We start from the raw sequence: 14,982 nt of genomic DNA, 5'->3' as shown, positions 1-14,982 counted from the left end.
TGGTCACAAGGCCATCTAAATAGATATTCCCTTCCATGGCATGTGCTCAGGCTGTAGATTAGAGTTAACCTCAATGATTCCTAAAATGGTAGCAATTTTTCCTCAACTTGAATAGAACCCATGTCTTGAAGACACTTCTTATGGTTTTCATGTAGTCACAAAATTTGTAGATTTGCCTTGGTTGTGATTTTTATCTGGTTGAGTTTCTACAGGAGATAGGAGCCAAAACAGCAGCATATATAAAGAATGGGAAATTTAGAATCCAGCAGAGAAGGTAAACGTGTCCTTCTCCTGTGACATTGTTAATCTTTATTTGTAAATATGCTCATAGAGGCTGACAATTCCTTTCAGTCCCATCAGCATCTCCTTGTTCTGTTAACGTAGAGTTTATCTTTTCACACCCTTATTTTATGAATGGTACACATGCTAGTTCATTTAATCCATGCTCTGAATACTTAATTTTTAATGACTGCTATTGGTGGCTTTTATTGATGTGAACGCTGTTCCTTTATCCAAGGTCCTATAAGAATTACTGACGCAGGAATGTAGATCCAGTGGGCTTGATTTCATAGTTTGTGTGTTTTCTAGTCCTGGGACTAAACCTACAGCTTTGTTTATGATGGGCAAGTGCTCTCCCACTGAGCTATAGGCTCAACCTTCTTTTTATTTTGATCAAACTATTGCTAAGTTACTCAAGTTGGCTTTGTACTTATTCTGTGGGCCAAACAAGCCTTGAATTTCTTGTTGAGTAGCTGGGATGACTTGCCTGAACTCCTGGCTGACAAGAGATGGAACTCTGAACCATCATGATCTCCTGTGAGTCCTGGGAGACATGACAGTGTCACTGCAGCACCTTAGAGAGGGACACACAGTGACAGCTACCACTGCTGTACTCAGACAGTAAGGGTAAAACAGCACTGTGATGTGATCGAAGGAAACACTACATTGTTTTGTTGGATCTTCGCATCAGTCTGGCCGCTCTCTTTAGCATCCCCCTCACTTTACAAATGACAGTCCAGACATTGCCCAGAAGAGAGAGAGGTGGTTACAAATGCATCTCAGCTCTCTTACGGTACTACAGTTCAGAACTGTGTGGAAAATTGACCTGAGTCAATTTATAATAATAAAAACTCACTTCTGACTTGTTATCTTTCTCCATATGAAAATTTCCTATACAAATGACTAGGGATGCTTGGTCTGTACAACAAACAAACAAACAAACAAACAACAACAAAATGCCTCAGGTTTTACAGGACCCAGAAGCAGAACTTGTGTCAAAAGCAACCCATTCGCCCCTTATAATAGTTATCTGGATTCTCAAAGCCAGTGGCTGGTTAATTAGACTCCTGCTGCATTTGTTTAAATGCTTCTTTCACTGCCAGCATGGGGACAGCGTGCCCTGGAATGATTTATACTGCTCACACGCACTTTCACTTTAAAGTAATCTGTCCTCTGGAAGAGCAGCCAGGGCTCTTCACCTCCGAGCCATCTCTCCACATCCATTCGTGACAATTTCTAAAAGCAAGTTATTGGGCGGCGGAGAGACAGATTAATCTCTTGGATGTTCTAGTTCATAGAATGTCTTAGAAATAGCGGGCATTCATAAAAATGACCCAAAGGTTCAGAAATATTTTTGAAACATTAGAAATTATAAAATTTGGGGGGTAAAATTCTTCTAGTAATCAATTTCGTTTCGCTACTATCTAAACTACATTCATAACTTCAGATATAAACATACATTTATATCTATATTTGTTAGGTATTTGTATACACGCATATACACACAATGACAATGTTACTTATTCTGTTATCTAGAATATCCATGTATTTTTTAAAAATTTTTATTAGATATATTTCTTAACTTACATTCCAAATGTTATTCCCCTTCCCGGTTTCCTGTCCATAAGCCCACATTCCCTCCCTTTCCCCACCCCCATACGAGTATTCCCCCTATATATCCCCCTTACTGCCCCCCCATATTCCCCTGCCCTGGGGGTCCAACCTTGGCAAGACCAAGGGCTTCCCCTTCCACTGGTGCTCCAACAAGGCTATGCTCTGCTACCTGTGAGGTTGGAGCCCTGGGTCAGTCCATGTATAGTCTTTGGGTAGTAGTTTAGTCCCTGGAAGCTCTGGTTGGTTGGCATTGTTGTTCTTATGGGCTTGCAGGCTCCTTCGCCTCCTTCAATTCTTCCTCTAATTCCCCCCAAAGGTCCCATTCTCAGTTCAGTGGTTTGCTGCTGGGCTGCTGCTTTCTTATCTCTGCTACTAAATGCATTTATATAAAAGGCGTCTAAGAATGTTCATTAATTTACCCACTTATCTGTAACTGTGATGTCTAAACAAAATAACTGTTTAATTACTTTGCTAATATTTATTTTTCATAAGTTTGCTCTTAAATACTTTAATGAAGCCATTACTACTGTTTCTGTTTATTGAGCAGAGAATAATTGAATGCTGGATAAATATCGAGCTAATTATATTATTCTCTGTGATGGCCGTGCACATAAACGGACTCTAGCTTCTGAACATAAACGCTTTGCTTCACTGTCTGCCTAATCCATCTCATCTGTGTAGAGAATAAGACGGTGCTACGTTCTCTCAGAGTTACCATTTCTGCTTGTGTGAGTGTGGGCCGAGGTGTGTAGAACCGATGGAACGAGAATCCCGCCACTTCTTCCTTGGGCCCATAAGTAGACATGGGTCTGCATATTAAACAAGCAGGAAAACAACACAGAAATCAACATAGCAGCGCAGACATGTTTGGGCACCCTCAGTTCTTCACAAGAGCTTGGGGGTGGGGGGGGCGGTGCTCTTTTCCCCATTTTCCAGTTGGTTCTCCCTCATCTCCCTCACACCTTCCCGCTCCTCTGCAGGACGATCCATTCTCCGCTCTGGACATCCACCTGAGCGACCACTTGATGCAGGAAGGGATCCTGAAGTTTCTCCAGGACGACAAGAGGACGGTCGTCCTTGTGACTCACAAACTACAGTACCTGACGCACGCGGACTGGGTGAGGCTCCCTATGTCTGTGTCGCAGCCGTACCTTACAGACAAGAAACATCAAACACTTCCTGGGGTAAAGGTTAATCATTTGGCCACTTCTCGGTTTTGCTATGTCTCTGCTCCCATGTTCTTTCCTCAGATCATAGCCATGAAGGATGGGAGTGTGTTAAGGGAAGGGACTTTGAAAGACATCCAGACCAAAGACGTGGAGCTCTATGAACACTGGAAAACCCTCATGAATCGGCAAGATCAGGAATTAGAAAAGGTAAGCCTCAGAGTGTTCTGTGTGATTACTAGAGATGCCTTTAAGGAAGAGCTATGCCTCATAACAGACACGATGGCCTATTACAACCTCAATGGAAGCCCGAGGTAATTGCATCTTTGCATACAGTTATTGAGCAGGCCATTTTGAACCTGCGACATCTTATTCCTTTCTTTCTTTGTTAGTTTGTTTACTTATTGTGTTTCTGGTGTGTATGCGTCTTAGGGTTTTAGTGCTATGAACAGACGCCATGACCAAGGCAAGTCTTATAAAGGACCACATTTAACTGGGGCTGGCTTACAGGTTCAGAGGTTCAGTCCATTATCATCAAGGTGGGAACATGGCAGCCTGCAGGCAGGCAGAGCTGAGAGTTCTACATTTTTATCTAAGGGCTACTAGTGGAAGACTTGATTCTAGGCAGCTAGGATAAGGGTTTTAAAGCCCACATCCACAGTGACACACCTACTCCAACAAGGCCACACCTCCTTCAACAGGGCCACACTGAATAGTGCCACTCCGTGTGTGTGTGTGTGTGTGTGTGTGTGTGTGTGCACTTGGAGTGCATACCCATGGACATGTGTAGAGACTGGAGGAGTGTACTATGTGACTTCTGTCACTCTCTACTCTAGTCGCTAGAGAGAGGGTCTCTCAGCCTGGATCTAGGCTGTTGACCACACATCATCTTTCTTCCTTGTCTTCCCCACAGTTCTGGGGTCCCAGTTGTGAATGTGCATTCCTGGATTTCTATGTGGGTGCTGAGTCTGAGACTCAGGCCCTCACGTTTAAGCAGCAAGTGGTCTTCTCCTTAAAGCCGTCTACCCAGGCCCCAGCCTGGGCTGTTCCGTGCTGTCCGTTGGATGAAGTCCTCTGTCTGTTTTGGCTCTGAACCATTTGGAACTACATTTGTATTTACAAGTAGAATGAATAGTTATCGAGCCTCGAGACTTCCTTAGTGTGCACTGCTTTCCGGATTTATGTCTCTTCCTTTCTCACACGTGGTAAGATCGTTTTCACGCGTTGCCTACAATCAGGCAACCGCCGTGAACACAAAAGCCAAGATGGCATTGAGAACTCTGGCTGAAGTCAGCAGTTGTGTCTGGAATAGCGTGGGGGGTGACTGAAGGTTAGCAGAAAGAAAAAAGAAAACAATTCTTTTTATCCTTTTTAGACCCCACAAAGCTGTTCTTACCCTTGCTGAGTTCTCAGGAATGCTTCTGATGAGACAGCATGGAAAGTATTTCCTCACTTTTACTGATAAGAAAATTGGGGTTCAGAGACGTCAAATAATTTTCCCGAGCTGCACAGCATATATGAATGGTACTGACAGCATTGAAATGAAACCTAGGTCCACATTCAGTGTAGCTGACCACACTACAGCCATATTAGGAGGAGCAATAACAGAGTTGGAAACCAGTTCAATTCAGGATTGGGAAAAGAAATAGGAAACTGAGTTTTCCAATCTTTGAGAACTTTTGCTATGGGGTTTGGGCTGGGAGGTATCCAGGTTTTAGTGCAGTGGCCAAGAATGAACGTTAAAAAAGTGAAGCAGTTATATCAGTCAGCATTTTAGAAATCAGAAAATTAACTTGTTCTATTTTAAGAAATAAAAATACATTATACAATTTCATAGAAAAAAGATTGAAAAGCCACACAGGTATCAATGCTGTGTTTTTTGTCCTGTGAAATTCTGAAGATCTCAAAAGCAAACCCCCCATGAAGAAAAACAAATGTGAAAATCTATGCAGGGAATGAGAAAGATCACAGAATCCCCCAGTGAAGATGCTATTACAATGTGCAATGCCATGCCAAGGAAACAGCGGAGAGAGCTGCCGAGAAGCATCTTGGAGGTGGTTCCAAGTAACATTGTTTTTAGCGACTAAGTGCATGGGGTAAAATAATAAGATGTTAGTTTCAGGAGCAGGATAATTTTATTGTTTATTTTGGAAAGAAGGATATGGAAAGAAAAGAAAGAGAGAAGAGAAAACACAAGCCAGAAAGAAAGTCTATTCAGTTGCATTTAGAGATGAAGTAATCGCTTTAGATAAGGCTGGCTTCCTAATCAAAGACAGATACAGTGTTTCCATTGAGCACTGACATGTGAGCCAGCCAGTGCAGGGCCATGGTGAAGCCAGCTAGGAAGCAGGATGGAGGCCAAGAGATGCCAGGCTGAATCTAGCACCTGCCTGGAATGCCCATCTGAAGCTGGAGAGATTTCTGCCACCTCAGAAAGGACAAGGTGCCCACAGGGCTGTGTAGGAGGTCAAGAGCTTGCTTTTCAAGTATTAGAACTTCAGCTAGACTCCCAGTACTCTCCTAAAAGCCAGGCAGTGTGCCTCACTAATCCCAGAGCTTGGATTGAGACAGGAGGAACCTTAGGGTTTACTGCCCAGCCAGTCTACCCAAACTGGTGAGCTCCAAACTCAGTGAAAGGCCCTGCCTCAAAAAATAAAGGAGAGAGGGATAGAGGAAAACATGTGATGACCTCTGGCCTGCACATGAATGCATGGAAATGTTCATACACACACACACACACACATACACACACACACACACATACACACACGCACACACACTAGCATACACACATACCTGCACACAGATGCATACACACATGCATACATAAACATCTGTGCATACACACTCACATAATACACACCTGCATGCACAAATATGCACACACCTGCACACACATCTGCATACATATACATCTGTTCACACACACTTGCATATATATGCACATGTACACATTCATAAATACGTGCATACATTGAACCTACACACACCTGCATGCACACACACACACACCTGTATACATACACACCTGAGCTCACATCCATGCCTAGATACACACATTTACACACCTACATAGAGACACCTGCACACATGCACTAACTTGTATACATGCATATCTGTGCATACACACTTGAATACACATACACCTGCACACATGGACTAACATGGTTCTACAGTAACAGCTTCCACTTTGTGAATGGTAGAACACAATGGGACAAACCCAACAAGAGAAGTGGACTTAGTTCCATTCCGTCTCCTATAATAGTATATGTGAGCCCAACACTTACTTTGCTTTTCTTAAAAAAATTTCCCTCCTCCCATAGCCACACACAGGAGGGAGTGTTAACTGCCCCACCCCACCCCTGGGCCAATTCTGCTTCTTGGGAGATGTTTGGCCACACCGGGAGATGTTTGTGTTAATCACAGCTGAGGCAAGAGGTAGCTCATGAATGCTGTGTGTAAAAGATACAGATGCTACTCTGGCTGCTGCGTGTGTGAGCTCACACACCAAGGCTGAGAAAGCCTAGCCCATGTATACAGAGCAAACGAAGGGTGCAGAAGGGATGCAGGACAGTAAGTCAATCAAAGTCTGGCACCGGGCTTCAGAAGGAGCTGTCAGTGGTGTGAATTAAGAGCAATGAACGAAGGACTCGGCCAAACGCTGACAATGGAGGCTGCAGTGGAGGAAGAGATGGCATGTTTGGCTGATTCTAATCAGACTGAAAACTCTGACTGGGGCAGCACCCGCTCTTCTCTGCACCATGTTATTATGTGATTCTCTGGATACATGAATATCATTTGATACTCCCCTTCTCTCACTGCGGGAGGCCTGGTAAATCGTCACAGTAAACGAAGCTGAATTTCTATTTATGTAACCCCAATGCTAACACAATTCCAAATACTCAGCCAGTAAAAAGCTCTTCTGTGAACACTTTCATGAACTTTTGCTTTAAGTTCGTGTGTGGGTATGGGAGGAGGGGAATATTTTTTTAAAAAGCAAAGTAAGTGTTGGGCTCACATGTACTCGTGTAGGAGCCGGAACGGAAGTAAGTCCGCTTCTCTCTTTGCGTTTGTCCCATGGCATTCTACCACTCACAGAGGAGAGAGATTCCCTGTCGTCTGATCTTGATCTGGTCCAACCACACATTGATCTTCACATCATTAGGAAACTCTGTGGCTAGTGTCTTTGTAGAGTAATCCTGATATACTGGGGACTTCTGTCACTTTCTTAATGATGAGTTCAGAAACAGTGAAACTTTCTAGAATGGCGAGCCTGCCAAAACACATATTATACGAGGAAAAATAAAAAAAAGCAATACTTGGGAACTGATAGTCAAAAGTTCATTGGCTTCATGATATAACTATGTTTGTTTTGGGGTTTTAGTGTTTTGGGCCACACTAGGGGCCACTCATGGCCAGTGTCACTCACAATGATTCTGGCCTAGGTATTTGGGGTTGGTTTCATGGCAGGTGACTGTCCCCAGCACCATGCCATGAAACTTAGCTGATGCTGCTGCCCCAGTTCTGAGGCTGGGACACGAAGGAAATGAAAGCCTTCCTCCTTCCTGGGGCAGATGACAGGCCCACGAAATCCTGATCACATGGCAATCTGACTTTGTTGGTTTCCTTCTTTTCCTTGTATATCTCTTTCCTACAGTGTGTTACGAGTGTCCTAGGCATGGAGAGACCCCCACTGCCTACTTTCTTTGGAATGGCCTGGTTCCTCCTGATGCCACTAAAGTACAGCTCCCTCAGTGATATGCTCAAAGAATCCATCCAGCTTACCTACTTAAGGGCACAGTATCAATGATAGTGTTTAGCTAGCCCAGAACTACATGCATTTTTTTTTGTTTGTCTGTTTCTTGAAGTGGGAGATCCATAGGTAGTTCCATTCAGCTTGGAATTTCCAGTTATTCCCTTGCCTAAGCCTTTCAAGGGCTGAGATGACAGGCGTTTGTCGTCATGCCTAGCTTGACTAATTTTTAAAAGAAGATATTTAACATAAACGAACCCTGAGGTTAAAGTAATTGTTTGAAATTGACGTAAAGACAAGCGGTGCCTCAGTGGTGGAGCTCCGTTTCAAGGTTTAGGTTCCTGATGTTGTAACGCCCTGAGCGTCTAAATTCCGAAACCTGGTCCGCAAATGTCCAGCATTATCTCCCTATCAGCTCCTGTGACAGAAGTCCTGTGTGTCCAGAGTGAACGGAGAGCTTGGGACTAGGATAAACCACTCAGTATGTCATTCAGGGGTAAGTTAAACCCTTCTTCAGACAGAAGCTCCTTCAATAAGAGCGTATTATTCTCCACAGGACATGGAAGCCGACCAAACAACGCTGGAGAGGAAGACTCTCCGAAGAGCTATGTACTCAAGGGAGGCCAAAGCACAGATGGAGGATGAAGATGAAGGCTAGTATATATATATATATATATACATATATATATATATATATATATACATATATATATATATATATAATCTGAAACATTCATATAGACTAGTATATTATGGGGAGTTTGTCCCAGAAATGCATGTGTGTGTGTGTCACACAGGTATAACTAGCTATTCGCACAAAACACAGAACCAAAGTAAATGAATAATATTGAATGTGAGAGAGTCGAGGTAAGGCTTCCATTCCCCAACAGCTGCCTCTGTGAGGGACACTCAGTGGGTGTCTATGTCTTCACAGCATGTGTCACAGAGGATGGAAAGCAGGGGTCTGGAAACAGAATAATTGGAAAAGTCTAATATAATGACTGGATCAGGTTATTACTAAAGTATCGATTCTTTAAACACGAATAATCAATGAACAATGAGAACACGTGGAAGACTCTGCCTACACTTGATTCGTCAGGTCTGTATGTGGTTCCCATAGCAACACAGTGATGAAGAATGAAAATGGTATAGAAGTAGAGGTATCACTATTTGTAGATGATATGATAGTACGTATAGGTGACCCCCCCCAAATCCCACCAGAGAACTCCTACAGCTGATAAACAACTTCAGCGAAGTGGCTGGATATAAAGTTAACCCAAAGAAATCAGTAGCCCTCCTTTATACAAATGATAAAAGATCTGAGAAAGAAATTAGAGAAACCACACCTTTCACAATAGCCACAAATAATATAAAATATCTTGCTGTAACTCTAACCAGGCAAGTAAAAGATCTGCATGACAAGAACTTCAAGTCTCTGAAGAAAGAGATCAAAGAAAACCTCAGAATATGGCAAGAGCATCCATGCTCATGGTAGGGTTATGTAGTGAAAAATGGCCATCTTACCAAAAATCAATATATACATTTAAAGCAATAGGCATCAAAATTCCAACTCAGTTTTCACAGACATTGAAAGAGCAATTCTCAAGTTCAAATAGAAAAAAAAAAAACACATGATAACCAAAACAATTTTTAACAATAAAAGAACTTTGTGAGGAATCACTGTCACTGACTTCAAACTATACTACAGAGCAATAGTGACTAAAAGCTGCATGGTATTGGCGCAAACAATGGAATAAAATTGAAGGCTCAGAAGTAAACCCATACACCTACAGACACTTGATCTTTGACAAAGAAGCCAAAACCATATCGTAAAAAAAAAGAAAGCATTTTCAACAAGTGGTGCTGTTCTGTCAGTCTGCATGTAGAAGAATGCAAATGTATCCATATTTATCACCCAGCACAAAGCTCAAGTCCAAGTGGATCAAGGACCTCAACATAAAACTGGATACACTGAATCTAACAGAAACTAAAGTAGAAAATAGCTTTGAACACATTGGCACAGGAGAAAATTTCCTGAACACTAATGACTCAGGCTCTAAGTTCAAGAATTGATAAATGGGACCTCATGAAACTGAAGAGCTTCTGTAAGACAAAGGACATTGTCAATAGGACAAATTGGCAACCTACAGACTGGGAAAAGATCTTCACTACCCTTAAATCCGACAGAGGGATAATATCCAAAATATTTTTAAAAAAAAACTCAAGAAGTTAGGCTTCAAAAAACACAAATAACCCAATTGAAAAATGGGATACAGAGCTGAACAGAGAATTCTCAACTGAGGAATCTCAAATGACCAAGAAGAGTTTTAAAAATGGCCAACAACTTTAGTCATCTTTAGTCATGCAAATCAAAACAGCTCTGAGATTCCACCTCACACCAATCAGAACGGCTAAGATCAAAAACTCAGGTGACAGCACATCCTGGCGAGATCGTAGAGAAGGAAAAACACTCCTCCGTTGCTGGTGGGACTGCAAACTGGTGCAACCACTCTGGAGATCAGTCTGGAGATTCCTCAGAGAATTGGAAATAGATCTACCTGAAGACCCAGCTATACCACTGCTGGGCATATACCGAAAAGATCTCCCACCATACCACAAAGACACATGCTCCGCTATGTTCATAGCAGCCTTATTTGTAGTAGCCGGAAACTGAACACAACCCAGATGTCTCTTAACTGAAGAATGGAAACAGAAAATGTGGTTCATTTACACAATTCAGCTTTGAAAAGCGTGAACATCATGGATTTTGCAGGCATATGGACGGAACTAGAAAATATCATCGTGAGTGAGGTAACCCAGACCCAAAAGGACATGCATTTTATGTTCTCACTGAGAAGTCAACACTCACCAAAAAAGTATGAAAAGCCAAGTTTTCCACATCTAACGCTGAGTTCTGAGGGAGAAGTAAAAAGATTAACTGGACGTTTGGTTAAAATCATTACCTTGTCTTGACATGGGACACCAAGAGAGTTTTAAAATAGATCATTTAAGGACACAGTGAATACTTTCCTTTTGCTTCATTTCCTATGTAGTTTTTAATCTGCTGTTTCCTCCTTTCTACTGGCCAAGCAAGAAGCAGGGAACCTCGGAATGTGGAGGTAAAAAGCACCAAACTGTGCCGCCTGCATGTTTCCGAAGTCTCAGTTCATGAAGAAGAAATAATAACTGAGAACAGCAATGTATGGCGGGTGAATTCTTTCATTTGAATTCTGGAAGCACACACAGGCTTCTGGTATTGTAAACCGATTGTTTAATTATTTAATTATTTCTTTCTTTTTTTAATAGTGTAGAGTCATATTCAACTATCTTTTTTTTTTCTTTTTTTCGGACCTGGGGACCGAACCCAGGGCCTTGCAATTGCTAGGCAAGCGCTCTACCACTGAGCTAAATCCCCAAACCCCATACTCAACTATCTTAAGACTCACACATTGTAGTAGAAAATTGATCACCGCAGAAACTGATTCTGCCCCGGGCTTGTTGGGTTAAAATCCTTCTTAGGTGTGAATTAACAGTACTAACCTTACTGGGTGGGGGATGGTTAGGAATTAATGTGACTTAGTTGTGGATGCACTACCATTTAGGATGGTTGCCGTCCCAGGTCCTAGCATTCCGAAGCCACCAGGTAGGGCAGACTGGAGAAAGAGAATGTTCCCTTTCGCTCGAGGGCCTTAAAGCAGCATGCATTATTTCTACTGACCGTTGACCAGGTCATTGCATGGACAGATTAGGTACCGAGAAAGTAAACACACATTGCCTTTGGCTGGACGCTGTGAGTAACTGGGCTTTCATCTGGTATAGAAGTGGAGGGTGGGGGGTTGGGGATTTAGCTCAGTGGTAGAGCGCTTGCCTAGGAAGCGCAAGGCCCTGGGTTCGGTCCCCAGCTCCAAAAAAAAAAAAAAAAAAAAAAAGGTCTTTAAGGATCTACCCCTTTCATTGTGCACATTTCTGTTCCCATACTTAAGAGACAGAGAACATAGCCCATCTAACCAAAGCTTTCATAACCAAAGAGAAGCTTCTCCGAGACTCAGTCACAGGATCCAGCTGAAACTGAGATGCTGGTGACATCAACCCTGGGTCCCTTTGGTCTGATGATCTGTAGACAAAAGACACAGCGTTCATCCTTCTGACTACAGGCTTGTACCTGTAGCTACTGCAGTGGTGGAGAACACACTGTTCCTGTGTAGTACTGCCTCTGGAGAAGGAGCAGAGAGGACATCCCACTGTCACTGGACCATGCAAATAACCACATTATGCCAAAAAGAAAATCAAAAGCCTTCCTGTCATAGCTGTGGAAATAGGCCCGGGACAGTTGGCCTCGGAGTTTCTAAGGGGCATCTGAGAGGATCACCCTGCCCATTGCGTCCTCTGGAACCTTCCGTCTTGACAACCCTCCTCCATGACCATATCTAAAGCAGAAGAGGAAAGCGACGGATGGGTGCTTCTAGAGTAGACATGAATTCCACAGCTGCTTTTCTCCTGGTGCAGATCCCCAAATGCAGAAAGCCATAGATTTAAAGAAAAAAAAATGTTTGCAAGCCAGGAAGGAGCATGTTTTTATTGGCAACTCAATCTCATCACTAACTCAAGTGTCTGGTCTGTGTGTTCAGTTTGGAAATCAGCAGTCTGGTCTACATGTGTATTTTTTTTTTTATACTGAACCAGTTTGTATTTTGAAACTATATAAAATACACTAAAACATATAAAGTACTATTTCATTGATATGATACAACACAAAATAGAATAATCACTGAAGGAAGTCCTCAGACTCAGATAGTATACAAAGTCAAAGAGTGTTTATTCTACAGAAACAACCAGTATGCAGGGATCAACCATTCTCCAAAATAGAGACCCCAGACCAAGGCATGCAGATCTTCTTATGGGGAACTAAGGGAACTCTAGAAGAATTAAGTAATCTCTAATGTGATTGGCAGGAACCAAAGCAGTGACATTAGCATAAGTTTGATTGGCTACTATGTTAATTCATCTATATTTAAAGAGTGGGTTAGGTAATCTCAAATTCCATTGGTGGGTAAGAGGAGGTCACAAATGTAGGCTTCTGATTAGATTGTGTCAGGTGGTCAGTGGCCCTCATTTCTATGTCATAAGTGCTTAACTACTGGATGACAGGACTTCCCAGCACAGATGGTCCATCCTGAGATCAGATATTTCCCCATTCCTGCAGTTATCCCCAGGCTGTTCTTTAGGAGGGGGTTTTATGAACTTGCTTCTTGATTTTATGGTCTGTTCCTGGAGCTGGTGCCTTATGGCCTTCTTTTTAAAATCAGGCCTGGTCCTTCAATGGAGACAAATGGGTTTATATTGTCCTTTCAAGATAATTAGCAAAACATTAATGATAGAGTAGCAAGTCTTTGCTAGAGTTCTGATCAAGAATGACATATGGAACTCAAAATGTCAAAAGAAACTTTACATAAGATACAATGTAGGTTTTAGAAATACAAAATAGGCAAAGAACTCCTTTTTAAAACAATATCATAATAACTTGTCATTAATACAGACTATATAAAGAAATAAAGTCAGAGATAAGGTACAGAGAATAAAATGTCAAGCCATTTCAATCCTCCAAGTCGCTGCCAGCAGTGAAAAAGAGCATAATGAAATAAGTCCTAGAAGATGCTGAGTGAAAAAATGTTGGCCCTAGAGTTGGACCTTGTTCATTCACCTTTACCTTCCTTTTCTCCCTTACTTCTTCCCACCCTTCCCTTCCCTTCCTTTCCCTTCCTTTCCCTTCCCTTCCCTTCCTTTCCCTTCCCTTCCCTTCCCTTCCTTCCCTTACCTTCCCTTCCCTTTCCCTTCGCTTCCCTTCCATTCCCTTCCCTTCCCTTCCTTCCCTTCCCTTCCCTTCCCTTCCCTTTCCCTTCGCTTCCCTTCCCTTCCCTTCCCTTCCCTTCCCTTTCCCTTCCCTTCCTTTTCCCTTCCCCTCCCTTCCATTCCTTTCCCTTCCCTTCCCTTCCCTCCCTTCCCTTCACTTCCATTCCATTCCTTTCCCTTCCCTCCTCCTCCCCTCCCCTCCTCCCTCCCCTCCCCCCTTCCCTCCTCCTCCCCTCCCCTCTTTGGACAGGATCTTATAGCCTAGTGTAGACTTGAACTCCCCATGTAGCCTATAGCTGAGGCTGGCCTTGACTTCCTGATTATCCACTTCTGCCTCCCAAGTGCTGGCATTACAGGAGGATGTCACCACCTCTGACCGTCTTGAACCCACTTTTTAAATAACTGAAGTGTGTCCCTGCCTAGGTTGTTTAAGACGCACAAGGCTAACACCTTCGCTTCTCTGAAGTTAAACGAGGTCACCTGTACTCCTCTTACAAACAAAGATTATTTCTGGTGCTCATCTGAAGCTCACACGGTGTGTTGTGTGTTTGTGTGTGTGTGTGTGTGTGTGTGTGTGGCTATGCAGAGGAGGAGGAGGAGGAAGATGAGGACGACAACATGTCAACTGTAATGAGGCTCAGGACGAAGATGCCCTGGAAGACCTGTTGGTGGTACCTCACTTCAGGAGGGTTTTTCCTGCTCTTCCTCATGATCTTCTCTAAGCTTTTGAAGCACTCTGTGATCGTGGCCATCGACTACTGGCTAGCTACGTGGACCTCCGAGTACAGTATAAACGACCCAGGGAAAGCTGACCAGGTACACAGCGTTCGGAGATGGTGGGCAGGGAGACCTTTGCTGACCCCAGCTTGCAGCCAGAATGTCAGTGGAACCTGTGGCTCGGTGTGTTAGGAAGTGGGGGGAGGCCTAAGACTGGGTCAACAGCCAGTGGCGTAAAGGGTGATGCTCTTCATTGTTTTTATCATTTTATATTCGATCACATCATCTTTATCTGTTACATATTTAAATAACATACGTTATGTGTCTGTGAAGTAGGCAGGTGCATGCGAGCGCAGTGGCCATGGGGGCCAGAACAGGCAGTTACAAACCACCCGGTGTGGGTTCTGGGGAACGAAATGCCTTCCCCTGGAAGATAAGCAAGCACCCTGAATTGCTGAGCCATTTCTCAGCCCTGATTTTACAATTCTTGTCCTAAGAAGCCTTCAGACATTGTGCTCAGGTTCATGCTTAAGGAGTTCAGAGCCTCCATCTCACAGGCAGCACATGTAATTATTATGTAATGTGTTAAGCACCTATGGAGGA

The 14,982-nt window shown here is 43.1% G+C and overlaps 1 protein-coding gene across 13 annotated transcripts in view; it reads left to right on the top strand.

Moving 5' to 3' along the window:
* Positions 1 to 14,982, top strand: part of Abcc9 (ATP binding cassette subfamily C member 9) — a 123,887-nt gene that overhangs the window by 70,688 nt on the left and 38,217 nt on the right. For all 13 annotated transcript variants that reach the window (XM_087656153.1, XM_087656145.1, XM_087656150.1 and 10 more), the window contains 4 exon segments: positions 2,874 to 3,011; positions 3,144 to 3,269; positions 8,369 to 8,465; positions 14,249 to 14,478. In XM_087656153.1, coding sequence (XP_087512279.1) covers positions 2,874 to 3,011; positions 3,144 to 3,269; positions 8,369 to 8,465; positions 14,249 to 14,478 — 591 coding nt within the window.

This window comes from Rattus norvegicus, chromosome 4 (genome assembly GCF_021556685.1).
Source record: "Rattus norvegicus strain SHRSP/BbbUtx chromosome 4, alternate assembly SHRSP_T2T, whole genome shotgun sequence".
Classification (NCBI taxonomy): domain Eukaryota; kingdom Metazoa; phylum Chordata; class Mammalia; order Rodentia; family Muridae; genus Rattus; species Rattus norvegicus.
The sequence above is the reverse complement of the archived record's forward strand: the minus strand, read 5'-3'. Positions and strand labels throughout refer to the sequence as shown.